Source organism: Dermochelys coriacea, chromosome 2 (assembly GCF_009764565.3).
Source record: "Dermochelys coriacea isolate rDerCor1 chromosome 2, rDerCor1.pri.v4, whole genome shotgun sequence".
In the NCBI taxonomy this organism is placed as follows: domain Eukaryota; kingdom Metazoa; phylum Chordata; order Testudines; family Dermochelyidae; genus Dermochelys; species Dermochelys coriacea.
The window spans coordinates 230,689,038-230,714,119 of record NC_050069.1 but is presented as its reverse complement, the minus strand read 5'-3'; the positions used below and the strand labels follow the sequence as shown (position 1 = coordinate 230,714,119).

The 25,082-nt window shown below is 40.4% G+C and overlaps 1 protein-coding gene across 1 annotated transcript in view; it reads left to right on the top strand.

Annotated features, from left to right (window-relative positions):
• The first annotated feature begins 2,060 nt into the window (after window positions 1-2,060).
• TRDMT1 (tRNA aspartic acid methyltransferase 1) overlaps window positions 2,061-25,082 on the top strand; it is a 41,209-nt gene continuing 18,187 nt past the window's right edge. The window contains 5 exon segments of the mRNA XM_038390275.2: window positions 2,061-2,223; window positions 15,797-15,906; window positions 22,030-22,074; window positions 22,077-22,108; window positions 24,759-24,830. Coding sequence (XP_038246203.2) covers window positions 2,076-2,223; window positions 15,797-15,906; window positions 22,030-22,074; window positions 22,077-22,108; window positions 24,759-24,830 — 407 coding nt within the window. The 5' untranslated portion in view covers window positions 2,061-2,075.

The window sequence follows — 25,082 nt, the reverse complement described above, 5'->3', positions numbered from 1 at the left end:
CTACATTCTATGACAGCTTCTTTACTTTTTGAATAAACTTTACTTTGAGGAGTAATCCTCAGAAGAATCCACTTCAAAGGGTGACTGGACTATAAAAGCAAAGGGCAAAAACACCCCAAGGTATCTCTCTACCTCTCTCTTTCATCTAAGAAGACAAAGGAACTAGTCCTTTGACTGTGAGGGGAGATCCTGACCTGAAAATTTGGTCAGCAATGTTGTTGAAAACCCGTGGTAAGGATTTTACCTTAACAAGTCTAGCTTGTTAAATTCTTGGTATTAGGAAGTGTTTTATCTTTATTTCTCTTGTAACAATTTCTGACTGTAATGCCTTCTACTTGTACTTACTTAAAATCTCTTTGTAATTAAACAAACTTATTTTATGTTTTAACCAAAACTAATCCAGTACTGTGTTTAAACTGAACTGTTTGGTAACTCCCGTTAAAGTAGCAAACTATTGAATATTGACCCCTTACGTAAGCAACCGACTTCAAATATCTGAACTGTCCAGGAGTGGGCTGGACAGTGCAGAACACACATTTTGGGGAAGATTTGGGACTGGGAGTATGTTAGGGTCACCCTGCAAGTAGTAACCAAGGCTGATGGAAACCAGAGTGTGACTGGTGTGTTGCTGACAGGCTACTGGGCCAGGGCTATATCTATACACAGACACTCAGGGTGTGACCTGCATGCTGGTAGGCTGTTTGTGAATGGCCCAGATTGGGAGCTACAACAGAAAAGTATTGCAAGGCACCCAGGGTTATGAGACAGGCAGTGACCCAAACCCTCCCTGGTCTGAATTGCACACTGGAATGTGAGACACATAGTTTTAAATACCATCATACAGTAATAAAAGAGTTTGTGAGACCAGATCAAAGAAATAACTAAATATTTTATGTTAAAAAATCTTTAGTGATTTTGGCAGAATAAACAGTAAACTTGTCAGAATGAAAACCAACACTGAAGTGAATCATATCATAACTTTCTGGCGCATGATGTGATTATTTTTAATTCTTGGCATTGTGAATAATTTATATCTATGATCAGTGAAAATTACAGTAGAAGTTTTGCCTTTGGAGGAATTTCATATAAGATAGTTCAGTGCCCTTTGCGCATATTTGGGAAGTAAGTTCTATGCACAAGTGATTACATGAAAAAACATAGGCCAAAATATCAGAAAGGCAATCTGTCCTGGAGGATCAAAGGAAACTTAAAAACGAGTAAACTTGTGGTACAAGAGGAAAAAATTAAAAGTGTAGAAATAAAAATTATGAATTACAATAACAACAAAGTGCTATTACTTCAAAACACTGAGATGTGATTGCTTAAACTGCTAGCCTCAATTAGTATTTTAAATGATTGCTTGCTATTAAAAACATAAATAGCACAATGACATGAATATGCACAATATTAACTGAGATGAATGACAGAGTGCTAAAAACAATGCAAGATAAAAATAACATTTAACAAAATAAAAATAAATAACTGAAAGGAAGGAAGCTACAGTTACAGCCGATCAAGGAAACGGAAGTCCAGTTCAGGCAGCTGGATGAGAAGACAATTTTGTGCAATGCTATAAAGCTGCATCCAGACACGCTACAGCTGGGAAAACTGGAAAGGGATTCTTTGAAAGGTTAAAAACATGGATGCAAGTCAAATAGTAAAAAACAGGTCTGAACATTTTGAACTGCTGGTGGGTGGGGGGTTTGTAAGTCACACACACATTACATGGCATCCAGTCTCCTAGAGCCCAGAGCCTCAGAAGTTAGTGAGGGTCTGGAGCCCAGGAACTGGGCAGCACTGGGCCTTTAGCACGGCAGCTGGGGGGGGGGGGGGAGGGGAGAGGGGGCTGGCATGGACCAGCCAGCCAGGAACACCTGCAGCCAGGCTGCCACCCACCCCCAGCTTCCCCGCTCTGGCAGCGCCTCTCCTCCTGTCAGCTCGCAGCTCATGCCCCTGCCCCCGCTTCCACCCGGTCACCCTGGGAGCGGAGTGACCCGGCTCCGACTCTGCCCTTCCCCCGCTTCCCTGTCACCCTGCGAGCAGAGTCTGGGGGCAAGTGAGAGCGGAGCCGGGCAATGACTTCAGCAGACATTACTGAGGATGCGCAGAGCGCCCGCGCATGCTCAGTGAGAGCCGGGTGCTGCGCGTGGGGCGGGAGGATGGGGCCGGTGCGCGTGCTGGAGCTGTACAGCGGCATCGGGGGGATGCACCAGGCGCTGACAGGTACCGGTCCCGCTCGCCGCCCGTGGTTCTCCCCCCCCCCCCGCCGCTGGGATTCTCACCCCCGGCCCGGCCCGGCCCGTGCCGCCCCAAGCAGAGCGCTGGCGGGCCTGGGCTGGCGCTGCCCGCCCTGGGCTTGCGCAGGCACCTGTGTAGGTGGGGCTGGGCGCGGTGCGCTGACAGAGGAGCGCAAGGGACCGGCTCTGGTAGCGTGGGGGGCCGATAGCAGCAGCCGGGAGCGTCTGAGCTGCTCGGCTGCAGAGCTGTGCTTGGCGAAAACTGCTCTGCAAGCTCGGGGGGAACAGGGTGGCAAAATTGCTCTGCAGACTGTCCTGCCCAAGCCTAGGTCTGCTCGGTTGCCTGCTGCCACAGTGGTTGTTAGGTTCTTTACTGTTAATATATGGATAGATATTACGTGTCTGGTCAAACAAACAACCGGAGCAAAAATTCGTACTCCAGGGCTGCAGACAAGTAGACTTCTGTAAGGGTGCCTTAAAACCGATCCCAAATTTAAAGAGTGCATTTAACATGCATGAGTGAGACCTGTTGGGTTTTTACCGGTGTGCATATTTGCTTTCACTTAATTGAAAACAACAACAACACTGGATTTTGGTTTAGGATGGCCTGTGTCTTGGGATGTATAGTTATAAAAGAAGTATTTTTAGTAGGGCCGTCAAGCGATTAAAAAAATTAATCGTGATTAATTGTGCGATTAAACCATAATTGAAAACCATTTATTTAAATATTTTTGGATGTTTTCTACATTTTCAAATATATTTATTTCAATTACAACACAGAATACAAAGTGTACAGTGCTCGCTTTATATTTATTTTTTGATTACAAATGTTTGTACTGCAAACAAAAGAAATAGTATTTTTCAGTTCACCTAATACAAGTACTGTAGTGCAGTCTCTTTATCATGAAAGTTGAACTTACAAATGTAGACTTATATACAAAAAAACTGCATTCAAAAACAAAGCAATGTAAAATTTTAGAGCCTAAAGTCCACTCAGTCCTACTTTTTGTTCAGCCAATCGCTCAGACAAACAAGTTTGTTTACATTTACAGGAGATAATGCTGCACTCTTCTTGTTTACAATGTCACCAGAAAGTGAGAACAGGCATTTGCATGACACTTTTGTAGTCGGCATTGCAAGGTATTTACGTGCCAGACGTGCGAAAGATTCATGTGCCCCTTCATGCTTCCACCACCATGCCAGAGGACATGTGTCCATGCTGATGTCGGGTTCTGCTTGATAACAATCCAAAGCAGTGCGGACCAGCGTGTGTTCATTTTCATTATCTGAGTCAGATGCCACCAGTAGAAGGTGATTTTCTATTTTGATGGTTCGATGTGTAAACTACAGAGCCTGGAGAGTTGCTCTTTTAAGACTTCATAGACTATCAGGGTTGGAAGGGACCTCAGGAGGTCATTTAGTCCAACCCCCTGCACAAAGCTTCTGAAAGCATGCTCCACACCTCATCCCTCTAAGAGTTTAGAAGGCACTTCAGATTCTTAAACCTTGGGTCAAGTGCTGTAGCTATCTTTAGAAATCTCATTTTGGTACCTTCTTTGTGTTTGTCAAATCTGCAGTGAAAGTGTTCTTAAAATGAGCAACATGTCCTGGGTCATCATCCGAGACTGCTATAACATGAAATGTATGGCAGAATGCGGGTAAAACAGCAGGGGACATAGAGTTCTCCCCCATGGAGTTCAGTCACAATTCAATTAACACATTATTTTTTAAATGAGCGTTATCAGCATGGAAGCATGTCCTCTGGAATGGTGCCCAAAGCATGAAGGGGCATACGAATGTTTAGCATATCTGGCAGGTAAATACCTTGCAATGCCCGCTACAAAAGTGCTATGCAAATGCCTGTTCTCACGTTCTGGTGATGTTGTAAATAAGAAGAGTGCAGCATTATCTCCTGTAAATGTAAACAAACTTGTTTGTCTGAGCGATTGGCTGAACAAGAAGTAGGACTGAGTGGATTTGAAGGTTCTAAAATTTTACATTGTTTTGTTTTTGAATGCAGTTATGTAACAAAAAAAATCTACATTTGTAAGTTGCACTTTCACAATAAAGAGATTGCATTATGGTACTTGTATGAGGTGGATTGAAAAATACTATTTCTTTTGTTTATCATGTTTACAGTGCAAATATTTTCAAAAACAATATGCACTTTGATTTCAACACAGAATACAATATATATGAAAGTGTAGAAAAACATCCAAAATATTTAATAAATTTCAATTAGTATTCTATTGTTTAACAGTGCAATTAAATCTGTGATTAATCACAATTAATTTTTTTATCACGATTAATTTTTTTGAATTAATTGTTTGAGTTAACTGTGATAAATTGACAGCCCTAATTTTTAACCTTTATTAGGGCTGAAGTATTTGTAATGATTTTAGTTAATATTAGAACGATTCCTGCCAAATCATAAATTAAATTGGATTATGCTGAAACCTGAATTTATGAACAAGATTTTCAGGGAGAACACTAGTGGCTTGAAGGAAAGTACTGTAATTAAATGCATATCCTAGACACACCTCTTTTTCTCCCAAGCAGCATTTTAACTAATAAGGGTCTAATAAGGGGGACCAACTTAAATACTCTGGCCAGGTATTACCAAGATCTCTTCAAGTGGTTTATAAAAACATTTAAAACCTGTATTAGGCACACCAACGCAGGTTCTCTGCAGACTATTAAGGTGATAGTCTTAGGGCTGGTCTACACTACTGCTTAAGTCGATGTAACTTAGGTTGCTCAGGGTGTGAAAAAGACATCCCCTTGAGCAATGCAATTTAATCCGCTTAAGTGCTGTTCGTTCATACTGTGCTATGTCAGCGGGAGACGCTCTCCCACCGACATAGCTTCTGCCTCTCACGGAGGTGGGGTTATGCTGATGGGAATTATGCTGATGGGAGAGCATTCTGCCATTGGCTTAGCGCATTTTCACCAGACGCATTAAGTGGCGCAGCTGCGCTGATGTAGCATGGTAGTGTAGACTGCCCTTAGACTTGCTGTCACTTCACTCTCCTATGCCAGACTAAGAGATCTTCCTTTTGAGTGAACCCACCTTACCTTCAGTTCCATTTTCTTTGGTTGTTGTGAATAACTCTGCTTATCTTGGGCATAAAGGGATTCATTTTTTTTTCTATGCCAGTAACATCTGTTTTCTTCATTTCTTTAAGTTATTTGGAAAGTTAGGCAGCTTCATCTCTTCTTTTGCCAGGTACCTGCCTATTAAAGTTCCCGGAACAGTAGGAGGTGGAAAATGAAGGAACATAGTTTTAAAGAAGAGCTTTTTAGACATTGTTTGTGGTTTATAAATACAGTTAACTGTAGTGCAAATTGAAAGCTTTCAATAAGGATTTTAGAATGCAACTGGAGGAGCTTGCCAGCAGAATAAAATGCAAGAGAAAAACAAGCTATTTAAAATGTCTTGCCCAACACACACAAAAAGAAGGTTATTGTGTTAATATTTTTGTGTGTAATTGTGTTACAGTAACTAAAAGGCAAGACAATAAAATATGTGAACATGCAAAAAAGTAGGAATAGTTACAGATACAACTAAGCCTTAATAACTGTCTTAGGGACCAAACACCTCTCTCATTCCCTAAAGATGTCTTTGGAAGAGAATATGGGCCACAGGTATTTTTGTTGAGAGTTCTAGAGATTCTGGAATCTGAACTGAAAGCAAAAGAGATGGACACTTTGTTTCTTGTATTCCTGTCTAACATAGTCTTAATTCTAAAAGGAAAGCTGAACGTTTTATCTTGCTTTCCATGAGATTCCATGAAAAACAGACTGAATTCACACCATTATTCACTTGTCACATGTTGGTATTTATATGTATGGGAAAAATCATCCCCAGATGTTTTCTGGTTCTGTTGTTAACAACATAATAGACACTCTGTGAACACCCAGTAACATCCTCCAATGATTAACAAATACTGATACCAATGTGTTAAAAGTTGGTGGGAATCTCAGGAGGTCCTACAGATGCCAGTGGTCCAATTAAAATGTAATACCACAGCATAAAAGCAACAAATTTGCTTTGAGAGATGAGCCTTTCTGAGATGTAGCCTCAGAGAAATATGAGAGTATTGCAAATAGGTGTGCAAAAAGTATGATAATTGTATAACACCACATTGCATACTGCTTGTGCTTGAGAATGTTGGGAGTGTGACCAAATCATCACCCTTGCATCTAGGATATGTTTATTTTGTGAGGGGAGGGAGGGAACTAAATCACTGCTGTTGGTCCCAGAAAGGTTCCATTTATTTCCAGAACTTTCAGCTGCAGCTTAGAATCACAGATGGAGTTTCTGAACAATTGCAGCAGTGTCAGTGTCAATAGTAATTTACATTTCCGTTCTTTTGGAGTTACTTTCAAATGAAGAAATTACAATAAATACAAATAGTATGGCTGAGATTCTTTTGTAGAGGTACCGCCAGAGCAGATGAAGCGACCCATGTCTTTGGGGAAGGCTTGAATTCTTATTTGTTTGAATGACCCTGGATATTGTTGAAGGTTAAGTACCAATTGAAATTTGCGTATCAAATGGATACAATACCATTTGCATCACAGCGGACATTACTTTTTTCAGATTCGGCTATTTTTCTTTATTGGAAGTGTGTGGTGAGAAGTACAAACTGCCCGTTGGTTCCCTATTTTCATGTCCCTTTAAAATCTGCAAATTTTGCACTTGCAGACGAGTCTTGTTTTGAGTCCTGTTAAGACTAATAACTGTGAAGCATGAATAAAAGGATTTCTATTCCATTACTTTATCCACATTTTTAATGTGTCTTGTAGCCATTTGGATTAGTTTATCATGATGTTTATCCTTATAAAGGCACAAAGTAAAGGCAAACTGGGACTCAAATGTTTGTTTTCCAGTGGAGAACAGATGAAGAAAGTAAACATTCCTTGCAATTACTTTTTCATGTATAATAGCAAGAATTCATGTGTGTTTCAAACTTACGTATATACAGTTATAAACAGAGTGGTACCATGGCATACATTTCTCTAATGGAATTCTTCTGCTGTCATGTGACAGGAGACAATAGAATTCTCAGCATCATCTGGTAGTGGGGCATTATGGGAGTTTCCTCCAAATGTTTGGGAAGAAAAGAGATCCTGCATTCACCAGTGGTGTGTGGTATAGTCAACAGGATTCACGAGAAATCAAGAGTAAATTGCTCATTGGCTTCTTTTAGTAATGATTCCAGTAAATGTGCATGTCCAAGAAAAATGAGAGGAAAAGAAGCTGTTTGTTATTTTAAAAAGAAAAGATTGTATATAAAACCTTAGTGACAGTCTGCAGCAAGAGAAACTAGTTCTGCAAAAGGATTTCTACAATGCTGCCAAGATGAGTATCAGTGTTGGTTTCCTACCACATTAACATCTAACTTAGAGGTAGATTAACTTGTGTTTTTCTGTAAAATTATTAGTGTTTGTAATTGGTGAATAGATATTTTCCATAATCAAGCTTAAGGATACTTTTCCCCATGCTTCCTGGCATCTTTTTAGTCTCTAATCTGGCAAACATCTTACATGTATTTAATTTCAGTATGATTACTCACTCATTTTAAAGTACATGTGTAAGAGTTTGCAAGATAATGGCAACCAACATACCAAATAAAGCCCTAAAAAAAATCAACATTTGGCAACAGTACTTCAATATAGCAGTTTGTGAGATAACCACAGTTTTTATCCCATAGTAGGAGATATATGTGGCTTGGTGGTGACTTATTTATACAGACCAGGCTTGTTCCCCAATATTTTCACATCAGTAGCACACAGAGAGCATTAGTATATTGTTGTCAATGGAGACATGAGAGTTGGTTCAATCCTTTATTACTAAACTTAGCCATCAGTCCTGAAACTCCTGGTGAAAAATCTGCAGCTCTTTGCTTATACTTTACATATAGATACTTCAGTATACACAGTGAAGTTTGTAGTATATTGTTTTAGAGCTTTACAATTTTGTAAGGAGATTTTTAATGTTTAGTAACATAAGAAATGCAAACAGTATAATTTTGATAAGTGCTTTAACTAAGGTCACAAAGGGAGTCAGTGACAGATCTAGGATTAGAATGCAGTAGTCTGTGCTCTTAGACATGTCCAGTTAGTCTGTTGAAGCCAATGGAGTAGTCCCTCATTGAGGCCCTGTTCTGTGTGTGAATAGTTCTATTACAGTTAACAGGATTGCACACATGGTTGAGGCTTTCAGGATTGGGCCCTTACCTCGGGGTGTCTGAAAGCAGAATTTAATCCTGGTTTTTTCCATTAGAAGGTAATGTGATTGATGCTCCAGGCCAGACTCTCCTCTGTTAAGAAATAGGAGACATTTCACAGTTAAATGTCAGACATCGAAAACTGCCATATATATTTATTTAACCACAGAACATCTGCAATGAAAATTATGTTTTGTTTTTAGAAAAGTCATCTTTCTACCTAGTCCTCTTCCATAGCAACCCTCCTCCAAACAAACAAGCAAAAATCAAAACCAAAAAAAAGTACCCAACAAAATAAAACAAACTTTTCATGGCTTATTAATTTAGGCAGCTTTCCCATGCACAATTAACTCCAAGTCTGTTCCATGCAAACTTCTAGTATCTGGATCACCCATGTTTAAAATTTGTTTTGTGCATGAATATGAGAGAAGAACTTAAAAGGTACCACTTCTAGGTTACAAGTTCAGTTATATATTTTTTCCCATAATCTGTGTTATATCACTGAGAACAGTTACATTTAAATAAAGAAAATTGACAGGCAGAATATAGTCAGTAAAACCCCAATGAAACCATATTGTCAATCTGGGCAGTCTCTTTCTCATTCATTTCTAAAAGATAACTTCTTTGACAGAAGAATAGTGTTGGTTAAAAATTATAAAAATCAACATTTGGTTGTTCTACTCTGCAGGCATAGATACTGAGTGTGTGGTGATGGGAAGGAAGAAATTGATTATCTTTCAGGAATCAAGCTTCATGTTGACTGATGGTCCAGGCTAATATCTATACCTAAAAGTCAATAATAGACCAAAAATGAAATCTTTTTGTTTATTCTAAAGGGAAACTGAACTGGCATAAAATGTGACCGTTCTCTCTTTTTACATCTGTTTTCATAATCTTCTACAGTAGATAGTTATTTTGGTTCTGAATTCCCTTTGTTTTCAGATCTGCCAGACCCTGCCCTTGGGAGTATGCTATATATTCCATGTGCTGTGCTCACATTGATGATTCTGGTGCAGGAGTGCAGCAATAAACAGATCTATGCTAATTTTAAGGTCAGTTAGAAACACATGGCAGGAGAATCGGTTTGTCAAGTGTAAAAGGATATATTTGGTAGCAGCTGAAATTTTATTTTCAAGCTTTTACGAAGATCTATAAACTGTGGATTGCCCCTTCCAAATTTAAAACTAACAGAGGTAACCACTTTACTTCCATCTGTTTGAATTTCTGCATCTTTAGGTCACTAGCTCCCCCTCCTGCCATAGCAGTAAGTGGACATGAGTGCTCTAAAATTTGGATTTTAAGGCCAGATTTAGGATCAACTCTTACCTCCTGCATAAGTGGGAGCTGGTATCAAGCAGAATGCCCCAGGGATCAGTCCTGGGGCGGGTTTTGTTCAACATCTTCATTAATGATCTGGATGATGGGATGGATTGCTCCATCAGCAAGTTCACAGATGACACTAAGTTGTGGGGAGAGGTAGATATGCTGGAGGGTAGGGATAGGTTCCAGAGTGACCTAGACAAATTGGAGGATTGGGCCAAAAGAAATCTGATGAGGTTCAACAAGGACAAGTGCAGAGTCCAAGGATGGAAGAATTCCATGCACTGCTACAGGCTGGGGGCCAACTGGCTAAGCGGCAGTTTTGCAGAAAAGGAACTAGGGATTATAGCGGACAAGAAGCTGGATATGAGTCAACAGTGTGCCCTTGTTGCCAAGAAGGCTAAAGGCATATTGGGCTGCATTAGTAGGAGCATTGCCAGCAGATCGAGGGAAGTGATTATTCCCCTCTATTCGGCACAGGTGAGGCCACATCTAGAGTATTGCGTCCAGTTTTGGGCTCCCCACTACAGAAAGGATGTGGACAAATTGGAGAGAGTCCAGCAGTGGGCAACGAAAATGATTAGGGGGCTGGGTCACATGACTTATGAGGAGAGACTGAGGGAACTGGGCTTATTTAGTTTGCAGAAAAGAAGAGTGAGGGGGGATTTGATAGCAGTCTTCAACTACCTGAAGGTGGGTTCCAAAGAGGATGGAGATAGGCTGTTCTCAGTGGTGGCAGATGACAAAACAAGGAGCAATGGCCTCAAGTTGCAGTGGGGGAGATTTAGGTTGGATATTAGAAAAAACTATTTCACTAGGAGGGTGGTGAAGCACTGGAATGGGTTACCTAGGGAGGTGGTGGAACCTCCATCCTTAGAGGTTTTTAAGGACCAGCTTGACAAAGCCCTGGCTGGGATGATTTAGTTGGGGTTGGTCCTGCTTTGAGCAGAGGGTTGGACTAGATGACCACCTGAGGTCTCTTCAATCCCAAGTCTTCTATGATGTTATGGTAGCACAGACTATATTGCCTCACACAGTAATTTCTGCATAAGACCATAACTGCAGTTTGAATTTACAGCGTTCCAAAAGATATGCTATCTAGTCTGAATTTGAAGACTTCAGGTGATGGAGAATCCACCATGTCCCTAAGCATGTTGTTCAGTGGTTAATTACCCTCACTGTTAAAAATGTATGCCTTGTTCCTAGTCTTCCTAACATTAAGTTGTTTTCTACACAGCTACAGTTTAATTACTTTGCCAGCCCTTGAAAACTGGCACTTATTCTTTTAAGAGACATCTCGAGGGCAATGCATGTTTCTTTGTTTGTGCTGTTTTTTTCTTGGGAGTTCGGTTAACTGGCTGTAGTCTAGTCAGAAATGCCTAAACATTACATGTTTCTAGACAGGTAAATAGATTTTTTTTTTTTGCCTATTGCTGGATAATTAAATAAAATGCGCTTTATTTTTAATTATACAAGTTTGTTCTTTTGGTTTCAGAAAAAAGCCCTGAATGATGGAAAAAGACAATTATACAGAAATGTGGTGGCCATTGAGTTATTCACATCAAAATTTAGCATCCAGATTAAATATTTAAATGATTTTAATAAAATCTCACAAAAGATTATTTTAATTTTTTTTATTGTGAGATCTTGAATATGCAGATTTTCCTTTGCTAGATACAGTGGTCCAGATTAATTTGTCTATTCCAGCTGCTTTGTTCAGTTCCGGTGGTGTAAAGCAACCAGAAAGCCACCTTCTGACGAATCCACTTGTGTCTCAAGGAACGCAGAACTGGGATAGCGGCTTTGTGCAATGCTCTGTCCCAGTACCCCATTGTGGGATAGCCTTGATAGAGAGGGATAGTGGCTGGGGTTACCCTGTGTCCTTGCAATTCTGAGCTGCCAGAACAGTTCCTTGGGGCCGTGAATAGCTGTAAGTAAGTCAAAGCAGCCCAGAGACTCCTCTGATTTACACCAGGGATTGAATGGGGCCCCAGGAAATGTGACTGTAAAGGTGACCCTACCCTTCCTATTGTTCATGTGATGACCTCAGTTTGGTTGCACCAGGAAGTTTCTTGCCCAGTATATATTGATTAATTACTGTTCTTGTAATAAGAAAAGGAGTACTTGTGGCACCTTAGAGACTAACAAATTTATTAGAGCATAAACTTTCGGATGCATCCGATGAAGTGAGCTGTAGCTCACAAAAGCTTATGCTCTAATAAATTTGTTAGTCTCTAAGGTGCCACAAGTACTCCTTTTCTTTTTGCGAATACAGACTAACACGGCTGCTACTCTGAAACCTGTTCTTGTAATGCAGAGTCTGCAATTCATATAAAGCAGCAGTGCTCTTAGTTTGCCAAGAGGTTTTGTGAACTGAAACACTTGTATATTCTTTTACTTAGTGTAACAGAGAAGAAAAACTATTAGTACTTTACGTTGTTCGTAAGATGCTTAGAACTATGCTGAAGTATCTCTGTAGAAGAACCTAAGACTGATAGATAAGACACACTTGCTGTTTCTCCAAACCCAGAGGAAAACCTGTCCTTGGTTATAGTGTTTTTTGTAAAGACAAAATTCTATACTTGACTATATAGATATAGTGGGAAGTAGGCTAACGTAACTAATTATGCTAACAAATTTGATTCTGCTGGGCAATGGCATCACGCTGCCTATGCTGTGCTCACAGGAGAATTATTGTAGTCATATCAGGTGCATTGTTTTTTCCCGCGTCTCTTGAAAAAGCTAATCTAAAAAAAGAAATGGCCGTTCTTTCCTTTACATTACTCACTTCTGAATGTTGGGATCTGAACACAGAAGAAAAGTCTTATTAGTAAATTTTTTTGAGTTTAATGCTATTTCAGCTCAATAGGAGGAAAGTGAAGTCCATCCTTTGCACGAAAATGAGATCCTATAAGATCCCAGCATTGTGGAGTTGGAAAAATAGGTATTGGATAAGGAGAATTAGAACAAAGTTTCTATACCTTTCCCTCCAGAATTAGCCTTTATGATTTGGGTTAAAAGTGACCACCATGGGCCAGCCTTTAGGGCCTACAAAGCCCTTGATTGAAGTCCCTTACTGTTTTTTTTTTTTTTAATTTTTTATTAAGGGGATGGAAATAGTGGGGGTGGAAAGGGTGAACAACTGACCTAAGAATGGCTGTCAGAGCCTCCAGCTTCTGCCACTTTTTTTGTTTGTTTGATGGGATAATGATTTGAGATGGTTAATTTTCATTTCTGACAGGGCACCCACAGGGCAGGCACCTGTTAATTAGGGGCAGTATATCTTCAAAAGGAATATCCTTTGCTGTACTGGAAATCTGTATCCATTACCTAGGCTTTACTTTTGTGCTGTAGGAAGTCCATGATATTGGATTTTAAATACGCTTCTAAATTTAGATAGTTGATTTGCTAACTGGCTTTTTTTTTTCCACACTGGATGTCAGCGTTACCATACCAGATCCATAGTCCCAGGTGTAGTCATCACAGTTGCTCTGCTATGAGCATATCTGTGTGTAATACATCTGTAACAGTGTGTGTTCACAGTGTCTAAGAAGGAAAATAAGAAACGCTATAAAATGGGCCTTTAATAGATGTTCACATAGTTCACCTATTCATCTTTTTCCCATGAGGCTCAGATTGTCATTGGTTAAATTAAGGGAGCAAACCAGAAAATGCTAGTGTTGCCTGAATGAAAATTCCTGTATATTGTTTCATACTGTGACCTTTCAAATATTTCTGAACAGCAGAGAAATGTGAGTAAGATGGAAGAGGCTTGAAAGCTCTACCAATCAGATATAGTAGATGAGGCTTTAATTTTCAGTGCTCTAGTTGTCACTATTGGAGTTCTGTACTTGGCTTTCCTGCTCCGAAATTGCTGGGCATGGAAAGTGTATAACTCTGTTTTGTAACCATGAACATTTACTGTACTCAACAGATAATTAGCAATCATTCATATGATGCACTCAGGTTGACAGCATGTCATTTTGAAAAGTGATGTTATTAAAATAAAGAAGTCTATCTTGTCTTTTTGTACAAAAACAGATTAAAATTATTAATGCTGAAGTTGGAATAACATGGCAAGCAGACTGTGGAGTTGGTATTGTTGGAATTGATATAGTTTACAGTAGAAAGTGCATGCATGATTGCCTCCTGTGCATCTACTGATGAACATAAAGATTTCTTTATGTAAAATGGCTCAATGTAGATCGGGATGGCCAAACTTCTTGGCCTGAGGGGAACATTTGGGTGGGGAAATTGTATGCAGGGCCATGAATGTAGGGCTGGGGGCTGGGGGGTGGGGTGCAGGAGGGAGTGTGGTGTGCAGGAAGGGGCTCAGAGTAGGGGGTTGGGGTGCAGGATGTGTGTGGCGGGGGCTCAGGGCATGGGTGCAAGGGGTTTGGGTGGATGGGGGTGTAGGGTGTGGCAGAGGGCTTAGGGCAGGGAGTTGGGGTGCAGGAGGGGTGTAGAGGGGGGCAGGGGTGTGGGATAGAGGAGAGGTAAGGGGTGTGGCAAGAGGCTCAGGGCAGGGGGTTGGAGGTGCAGGAGGGGGTGTGGAGTGTGGGAGAGGGCTCAAGGCAGGGGGATGGGATGCAGGAGGGGTGTGGCGGGGGCTCAGGGCAGAGGGTTGGGGTGTGGGCACCGGCCCAGCACTGCTTACCTTGAGTAGCTCCAGGGTGGCAGTGGTGCACAGTGGGGCTAAGGCATACTCTCTGCCTGCCCTGGCTCCCGTGTCGCTCCCAGAAGTGGCCAGCATGTCCAGCAGTGGCTTCTGGGGGGATGGGGTGGGGCAGGCAGCTCTGCTGGGCACTGCCCTCACCTGCGGATACCAGCCCTGAAGCTCCATTGGCTGCAGTGCCCCATTTGTGGCCAGTGGGAGCTGCGGGTGACGGTACCTGCAGGCAAAGGCAGCGCACCGAGCCTTCTATCCCTCTCCCCCGGGCCGGGGCCGCAGGGATGTGGTGCCGGCCGCTTCCGGGAGCGGTGCGGGGCCAAGGGAGGTGGGAAGCCTGCCTTAGCACCGCTATGCCACGGGGCTTGCAATCCTGTGGGCCGGATTGAAAGCCCTGACAGACCAGATGCAGCCCGCAGGCTGTAGTTTGCCCTCCCCTGCTCTAGAGGATGTGATTACTACCAGGAAGCCATGTGCTATGATCAGTAATAGACTGAACAGCATCTTTTGTGATCTGAGTTTTGTAGAATTGGCTTATTCTGTTGCTCTATAACTCATTGTTTACTTTGTGTCTGTTTTCTGCATTTTTGCTTTGGATAATTATTATTAAATTTATACTGCAGTCTCCTGCTTTCTCATTAATATATTTAAAGAAGTCAGTCATTTCTCTTTTCATCTAAGAAACTATGGTGTTACACTAAGAGCTGCCTAATGTCTTTGTCCTTCAAGCTGCTCCATGCCAAGGGACCTTTGCACTCGTACAAAACATTTGTAGGGTCAGGGCCCAAGGTGGAATGCAAGCAATAATGTGATTCAATGGCCTTAAAAATCCCCCTTCTGGATGTTGCAGTGTAGCAACATAGATGACCCAAGTTCAAGGACAACTTTACTAACCTAGTTTCCCAAACTGACAAACAATATGCTTCAAGAGTGGCAAGTTCTGTGATTAGTACCTAGAGTATTTCTGTCAATTGTTGCATGGTGCGGCTTGTTGATCTGCAAGGCCCTATGTCCCCTGTGTTCTTACCTAGAAAAAATGTAGCTAGAATAATGACCAAGAAGAGGGTGGATGGAGTTGTGTGTGTGTGTGTTGTTACAGTGATTACAAAGAATTTTTTGGAATGCAATGGGTGGAGAAAGGCATCTTTGGCTATAAAATGAAGTGATTGCGGTACATTTTGTGTAAAGTTTGAGTCGGCACAGCAGTTCTGAGCACATTATTTCTCTTTTCCTTTACCTGTAAAACTATTTGTGCATTAGCTCTGGTAACATAATGAGAAAATGTAGTGTATTTTAAAGTACAGGTATGGTTTTGCAAATTCCTTTCTTAATTCCAGAAAGCTGTATATCCGCAGAAGTTGTTGCTGCTGTTGATGTGAACACTGTTGCTAATGAAGTGTACAAACACAACTTTCCCAGCACGCCATTGTGGGCAAAGACAATTGAGGTGAGTAATGGACACGTGTCTCTTTTTGCTCTAGCCATCTCAGTTGAGTATTAGTGGGGAATGTGAAATCAAAACACTTGAAACTGGGAGGCAGTAATGTAAAAGAATTGCTTTGTTGGATTATGTGTAGTAATGACTTTGGTAGATTCCTGGAGGGTGTAACTACTGCTTGAGGGAGATACACATATGCATAGAGTACAGACTGATGCCTTCTAGGGGCTTGTCTACAGTACACTACACTACACTAAGGTTGACACAACCTTGTCGCTAAAATTCAGCGCATATGAACGCTCTCTATCGGTATTTTGTCGGCACTTCTGCCAACGAAATACTTCCGGCCCTGCGAGCGGCAAAGCCGCATTCACACTGCCACTTGCGTTGGCAAAACTTTTTTGTTTTTTCGCGGGGAGGCTTTTTTAAGTATCCACGAAAGACAAAAGTTTTGTTGACAACATCGCAGTGTAGACAAACCCTTGATTAGCTGAGAAGGATTTGGTTTTTCCTGAAAACCTGCTCCTATAAGGACACTTGATTATTGTGCCAGTAAAGGCTACATAGCCAAACAGGGTGCATCAACCCCCAAAATAAAAAGAAGTGTAAAAGAATTTGTCAAATTAGTAAGAGACATTCATTTCTTCAACCTTTAAAACTGGATTGAAAAAAGCAATTTAAAATACACTGTAGGGAACATTACATTGTTAGAGGGCTGGATTGACCAGGTGACCTAGTAAGTCTCTTCCCTCTCTAATTTCCTTGAAAAAGAGTTTTTTGTAGATTAACTTCAGTGTTTATAAAAAGACTTGATGCTTTTGTTGATTTATGCTGCAAATTTTAATTACACATTTTTGTTCTGGTATGTTTAATATGGCAGGGGAATTATACATTAGCCACATGGATTTGTATAATATCTGTCCATTTCAGAGTGGTTAGAAATTACCGAACACCTTTTAATCTCCATCACAGTTTTCAGCCTGATCGTAGAAGTTTGAGCTTGTTTTAACACACCAGTTTAAGTAAACCAGAGTTTTTAGTGGCTAAAGGTTGCTTGCTTATTCAGCACTTGGTACTTGCTGACTAGTGTCAGATCTGAGTTTCTTAAATGGGGGAAAGAAAGAAGTTGGAATTACATTTTATGTCCTTGATGGATTTTAAGAGTAGATTCAAGTCAGTAAAATCTCCTTAAGCTTTGTGGAAAACACAGTAAATCTCTCTTGCGTGCTGTTTTTATATGGAATTTTAGTAACTTTTCTTTTATAAAGCTGACCCCTGAAATAAATAAATAAAGTACCAATTATTTTTACATGACCATAATCAGACCTACTTTCTTGCTTTTGTTTTCTCTAGGTGGGATGTACAGGTTGGCTGATTATTAAGTTATTTAAAAAAAAAACAAGCCACACGTACAATTAGCCTAAACCTCTGGCGCAGTTAATGAACTTTTTGTAGCTCTAGTAGTAATTCTGCAACACAGATCTAATTCTTTCTCCTTTAAACAAAAGTCTTTTGTATTGTATGACCGGTAAGCCATAAAACTAGCTTTGTGGGATTTTACACAGAAAGGACCAGAATAAACTTTTCACAGTGTACCTGTAAAGAAAAAACATCTTCACCACTAATAAGATCTAAGTTAAAACCATTTCTGTTAGGGTTACCCAACAGTTAAGCTATAACACGTGACATGTTAAGCAACAGTAAATGACGTGGTATGAAATATTCTGTTTATAATGGTATTTCTGGATGAAATGTGAGTCTTTACAGTCTAACGCTTCTGGAACCTTAGACATGCCAGTTAAATGTACTGTCTACTAGTTTAAAAAAATCTTTGTCCTAACTAAAATAAACCAAAAAACCCCACGCATTTAATTGGCAGTATCATTCTATGTAAGAATTTGTCCACATTATTTAGCACAGTATGGTGCAGCAAGTCCTGGCACCAAAGCTTAAAAGTAACAGCAGAAGGCAGGAGGCATGGAAAACAGCACGTGGAATGGTGCACTCTTTGCCTGCGCCAAGCAATAGCCCTGTCGTCCTTGTCAGTATGAGAGGAGCTTTGGTAGGATGCCACGTTGAGTATATGATTCTGGTTATTTGGTCCATTTGCTGACCAAACGCAAAGCATAGGGAGACAGAGTTGGGGAGTTTCCAGGAAAAACTAGTTTAGAATGGGGCGTTGGTAAATGCTAGTTTAAACTGGGAACAATAACATTACTTTGAGAATAGACTAATGAATATTACTGAAAATATTTAGGAATTGGTGATAGTTTTTCAGTAATATGGTCTGTTTAATTTTGAATAAAGCAAATAACACAAATATAGCCTCAGTATAGTGCTGTATGCTATTGCCTTGGCTATTTTAAAACAGAAACTACTGAATCTGGGCATTCCCCTTCTTTGTTTAGCAATGAAAATTAGATGTTTTTTTAGCAAAGAGGAGGAATCCCCAGATTCAGAAGTTTCAATATTTGAGATAAGCTGCTGAACTAACTGTCCAGGCCAGTACTTTGCCTCTTGCTCTGGCTGGCTGGAGAGCAACTGCTGTACTGAACTCTGAGTACAGTGACTTAAGTAAAAATATTTCAACATGCGCAAAGGGGAAGACCACTTGGCCCGATTCATGGTTATGTTAAGAAGGTTCATTAGGATGGCAAAGAGTCTTTTGATGCAGAAATTGTGAAGCAAAATGGAGTGGGAAGGCCAGACCCTTTGAGGAAACATTTTGCAAAATGCAGTGGAAAGGACAGAGGACACTGGAATAACTGACTTTGGCAAACGTGTGCTGAAGATTTGCATCGGATGGGTATGGTAAAACGTGCATTGTCATTGCCAAGTACATCTCAACAAAGCCCGATCCAGGTTGTCATTCAAAGGGACACATCAACAATTGCTGTTGCATGCAAAGTGTGGTTGGAGCTAATGATAAATGAAGATATTTGTACCACACAAATCAGAAGCACAAAAGATTCTGTGAGACACTTACTCCAGTACACATTTTGCCAACGGCCTTCATCCAGAATATGCAGGAAAGAAATTGTCAGCTGAACAAGAAGAAATTGCAGGGCACTGGATACTTAGCAAAATCTCAACTTTCTGCCATATTTTCTTACATTTAAAGTAGTAGAAGCCCTGTATCCAAAAATCAGCGTTTTTTCATATGCTTTCAAGGAAAAATGTTTCCCCTGAAACATGGTAGGAAAAATCTGAAGAATGCTGGTATTCATCTGACTGAATGGAAATGGTGGTGCAATTGCAGTGTCCAGCAAGCACAGACTGAATCTTTCAAACTTTGGATATGCACGTGCAGACTGAGGAATAGGCTCAGTCTCTCCACTACCTCAGAGTTGCTCTTTGCTATAAAATGTTGCATGGGTCAAATGGACCTGGACCAATTGTCTGCAGCTCTGTGTGCTTCTGATTACGTTGCTTAACGTTTCAAGTCTACAACTCGCATTACTATTGTTTAATGTAATCAAATAATTTCAATTTTTGTTTATGTAATGTTGAAAACTGAAATAAGTCAACATGTATAACCTTCCTCAAGAAATACTTAACCAAAATGTATACAGCGGAGTCGCATCATACGTGCATTTAACTTACGCGGAATTCAACTATACGCACTCGGCAAAAAAAGAAAAATAATAATAACTCGCAGTGGTGGAGTACTGTACAGGAGTTGCCGGGAGAGCGCTCGGGGGTCGATTTATCGTGTCTAGACTAGATGCGACTAAATCAACCCCGCTGGATTGATTGCTGCCCACCCATCCGGTAAGCATCTTGCAGGGCTGAGTGTGATTCTGGTGTTTAAAGATGCGTATTTTTCATACAACATGCCCCCTAAATGCAAGCCAACTACTTCATCTGGTGCTCAACTGAAGAACAGCAATCTGTTCCAACGCTGGAGGAAAAAGTGGCTGTGTTGGACTTATTGAGAGACGGTATGTCGGTCTCCAACATGGCGCGTAAATATGGCTGCAACGAATTTAGCATCTGTGCCATCAAGATTTGAGAGAGAGAAATTTGTCAAGCCCATGGCATCGAGTGCTCCAATAACTGCTAAGGTGATGAGCCAGGTGCATGATAAGACTTAGTGAAGACTGAAAAGGCATTTAATATGGCTGGAAGACATGAACCATAAATGTGTGCCCATCAATGGCAACACGTTGCGAGAAAAGGCTCTTAGCCTCTCCACGCTGTTCAAACTTCCCATGAAGAGGGACAGCCTTCTGAAGAGAAGGAATTCAAAGACAGCCAAGGTTGGCTTAACAGTTTTAGGAACCGCTTCAACCTCAAAAACGTGCAGACTACTGGGTGAAGCTGCATCAGCCAATGAAGAGGCAGCAAAAGCCTACCCTGAACAATTAAAGAAAATCATAGAAGATACGGGCTATCTTCCTGAACAAGTTTTAATGCTGACGAGACTGGGCTCTTCTGGAAAAAATGCCCAACTGCACTACACTTGGAAAGCAGAAAGAGAAACCCTGGCTTCAAAGCAGCTAAAGACCGTATGTCTGTGTTGTTTTGTGGCAATGCGGCTGGGCATTAATAAAGCCGGGCTTGCTCTGAAGGGCTGCAAATCCCCATGCCCTAAAAGGCAAGAACAAAAATCTCCTGCTCGTATTCTGACAATCAAATAAAAAGGCTTGGGTGATGGCAGCATTATTTCTGGATTGTTCCACAAGCGTTTCATTCGGAGGTCAAGCAGTACCTCAAAGAGAAAGGACTTGACTTTAAAGTGTTGCTGATCGTAGACAATGCTCTGGCCATCCTGAGACACTCTGGTTTGCGCACAAAATGTTGAAGTCGTCTTTCTCCCTTTTTATTCTTTCATTCTTCCGTCTTCTCTCTGTCTTTTTGACTATAAGCGATTTTCGCCTTATGCGCTGACTTTAGAACCTAACTCCCGCGTAAGATGTGACTCCACTGTACAGACATTCTGATGTTTAGTATTATAATTACCTATATTAGAAATACATCCACAGCAGTTTTACTTTTATTTGTACAACCCTATATTAATCTCTGGATCTACTGCCTCATGTACCACAGTTTGAATATGTAAATAAAACTAAGTGTAATGTGGTATGTATTAATAAAACCATTTTTAAAATAGAAACGCTAGCTAGTTTTTCCCAGGTTGGTAAAAACCAGGATTTTATGTGGTAAAAAACAGCTCTGGTAAGTACCATGCTATCCCTGTCGGGAGAGTGCCAGGGCAACACCTGCTGTTGTAGCCCATGCATTGCAATAATGGCTGCAGAACATCTGCACTTTTTGTTCGGTATTGTACACCGCCTAGCACTGGGGGCCTGGTCCATGATTAGGGTTCCTAAGTGCTATGAGAAAAGGCAAGTACTTGTGGCACCTTAGAGACTAACAAATTTATTTGAGCATAAGCTTTCGTGAGCTACAGCTCACTTCATCGGCTGCAGTCCACTGAATGCACTCCTTTTCTTTTTGCGAATACAGACTAAACATGGCTGCTCCTCTGAACCGTTATTATGTAGTGCTCTACTAATGCTTTGTTGCCTAGGTGGAAAAAACAGTTTCCCCAAGTTTCATGAAGATTCTCTGCAAAGCCTCTGGGCATTTGATTCTGCATAAGGAATTCGCTATCTTCCAGAAAGACATAATATTTGAGACGTTGTTATGGACAGTTGACTACAGAGAGGAAATGCTTTTTCACAATCTAATTCTGTTCTCCTGTTGCGTTTTGATGCTTTTTTAAAATATTTTTTCCTGACCAATAAATGGTTAAATACTTGAATAAAGGTGCTTTGTTTGTTGGGGGAGAAAATTTAGCTAGCATTTTTTGCTGTGACTACTGAAAGAAACGTGAGCTATCTCCTGCCGCTCTAAAAGTGTGATTGGCAAACCCAGGATCCAAGAAAGTGCTCTGACCTCACAAGTGCTGCTAGTGCACTGTCGAAGTAAATACCAATCTGCACTTTACGGTGTTTGCCAAGTATTGGAGAAGGACGCAGTTATCGCCCAAAGAGCCAGGTAAGAAAGGTTTTGCTCGGGGACTGCTAACAGTGGAAGTAACAGAAAGTTTGGTATCTATAAAGCAGTAATTGACAGTAAAGAAAAACTCTCAATCCCAAAAGCTTGTTTATGTTCTTCCTTATTCAGGGCATAACACTGGCGGAGTTAACCAGATTATCTTTTGATATGATTTTTTGATGAGTCCTCCATGTCCGCCATTTACAAGGTTGTGTGTATATCAAATATTCCAGTTCTGGAGAACAATGCATAACTATGAATGTTGTTAAGTTAAAAAATTCTCAAGATTCATACACTGTGTGTTCATATCTGTCTATATTTTCCTATGTATCTTCGCTATACCTGTTCCCTGATGGGTACTGGAAATGACAGATCTTTATGGAAAGAAGTAGGTCTGCTAGGATGTATGTTTATTTGATTAATTCCAAGTAACCATCAGGTTCACTAGCTGAACAATAATTACTTTCACCTCTGTAACAAATGACTACTAGCCAGGTTCTAATAATTTTTACGCTGTTGAGTAGTCCCTACTACTACAGTAAAAATGGTGATGGGTCTAGTCATACTTTCATAGTTCAGTCAAAATTACTGAAGCTTGATGTGCCACTTATTTTGCATCCTGTACATGACCTGTGAAAGTGAAAGTTTGTGGATTTTTTTTTTGGCCTTTAAGTACCTCCCGTTGCTTGTTAATGGTTAGAATCTGATCTCTCTCAATCAGATTAACTTCAGACAGACTACTGGAATTACTCAGTTACACCAGGCTGGCCAAGAGTACAATCTTCCTTGTATATGCACTGACTTTGGACACTATACTGTACTTTAACTGTAGTGGCTTATTCGGCAATAAATACTATGATTTTTACGAGAAAAGGGGATCAGAATCAGGGTCTAGATAGAGTTTATATAAAGTCACAAGGATTTTGAACCCTATTTGAAACCTGTGTGGATATTGGAGATAATCTGTAAAAGGACATACGCATCTCTAGCGCATCTGGCACTTAAAATATCTTACAATGCCGGCTACAATGGTGCCAGCAAACGTCAGTTCTCACTTTCAGGTGACATTGTAAACAAAGATCGGCAAGCATTATCTCCTGCAATGTAAACAAACTTGTTTGTTTGTCGCGATTGGCTCTGAACAAGAAGTAGGACCCAAATGCCTGTAGGCTGTACAGTTTTACTTGTTTTGTTTTTGAATGCAGGTGTTTTTTGTACATAATTCTACATTTGTAAGTTCAACTTTCATGATAGAGATTGCACTACACTATTTCTATGAGGGTGAATTGAAAATACAATTTCTTTTGTTTTTTGTACAGCACAACATATTTGTAATAAACATAACTATCAAGTGAGCACTTTGTATTCTGTGTTCTAATTGAATCAAATATATTTGAAATTAGAAAACAATCCCAAAATATTTAATAACTTGGTATTTAATTATTGTTTAACAGTGCAAATCACAGTTAATTTTTTTAATCGTTTGACAGCCTTAATAATTACTTTAACTCGAACAGATCACATGGCCAGGTTCTAATAATCTTACTCTTGGTGAGTAGTCCCTCACCCCATGAACAGTCCCATTGATGTTGCTGGAACTACTCGTGAAGTAAGGTGCCACTCAACATGATTAAGGGTATCAGAATCTGGCCCTCTGATCACCCCAATGACTTTAATTTCCAAAAAGATGATCTTTAAGAATGTGTTTTTGATTCAAAACAATGTGTGGAGTGGGTGGTGTTGTTTGTGTCCTCCCAAATTTACTGTTTTCATTACGTACTGATAAGACAATGCTATGTAAGATTAATTTGGAAAAGAAAAATACCAAAATGCTTGCTCCTAAATGTTGTTGTTTTCTTTTTAAAATAAGCCAATAAAATACAAGCTCTAGGCCTGGAATTTTAGCCAAGTAAAAGAACAGGAGTACTTCTGGCACCTCAGAGACTAACATATTTATTAGAGCATAAGCTTTTGTGGGCTACAGCCCACTTCGTTGGATGCATAGAATGGAACATATAGTAAGAAGATTATATATACACACACAGATAAGTTGGAAGTTACCATACAAACTGTGAGAGGCTAATTAGTTAAGATGAGCTATTATCAACAGGAGAAAAAAACTTTTGTAGTGATAATCAAGACGGCCCATTTAGACAGTTGACAAGAAGGTGTGAGGATACTTAACTTAAGGAAAGAGATGCAATATGTGCAATGACCCAGCCACTGCCAGTCTCTATTCAAACCCAAGTTAATGGTATCTAGTTTGCATATTAATTCAGGCTCAGCAGTTCCTCCTTGGAGTCTGTTTTTGAAGCGTTTCTGTTGCAAAATTGCCAAGTAGGCCTATTTAAATCTATGGATTTACTCACATAAATACAATTATGCACGTGGGGCTGGAACCTGGAATTGCTGAGTACTCTGGGCCCAATCCAGCAGAGCACTTCAGCCTGTGATTAACATTAAGCATGTGAGTAGTCCCATTGAGTTCAGCAGGGCTTTTCATGTGCTTAAAGTTAAGCACAATTAAGTGCTTTGATAGATTGGGCCAGAGAGCTTAGCACTTTACAGCGTCCAGCCCAAGGTTAGATATTTACAGGATTGGGTCCTATGTGGTTCTTAATCCCTAACCTCTTTGTGACTGAGTCTGGGAGTCAATATTCATTCCTTAGTGCACTGAAAAAGGTCCTGATCCTTCAAGTGTATCCATGTGTGCAGACACTGGTGCCTGCGCAGAATCCCTTGTGTAAGCAGGACCTAAGTGAGGAGTTGCAAATGTTTTGTTTTAAAAGCAAATATCTAAGATGACAAACTGATAATTGTGTTCTATACATGTGTTTTTTTTCTTTGTCCTCCCTTAGAATTGGCCTGCAAGGTGATGTATCTGATCCAAGGACAAACAGTTTTCTTTACATCCTTGATATTCTCCCAAGGTATAAACTGATCTTCTAGCTTAGCCATTTAAACTTTTGACGTTACTAGGCAGGTATGGTATTGTACCATGGGAAGCCATCCATATTGGTTTTAAATGATGGTAGTATAATTGCACTGTGCTCATCCACTTGTTTTCATAGAATCTTTTGTTGCTTGTAAATTCTAGTTTCTTGCTAACACTAATAACAATTTACAGCTTATTGTTTTGATTTCCAGTTTGGTTTTCATGCCTTTCACAAGTCCGTTAAAAA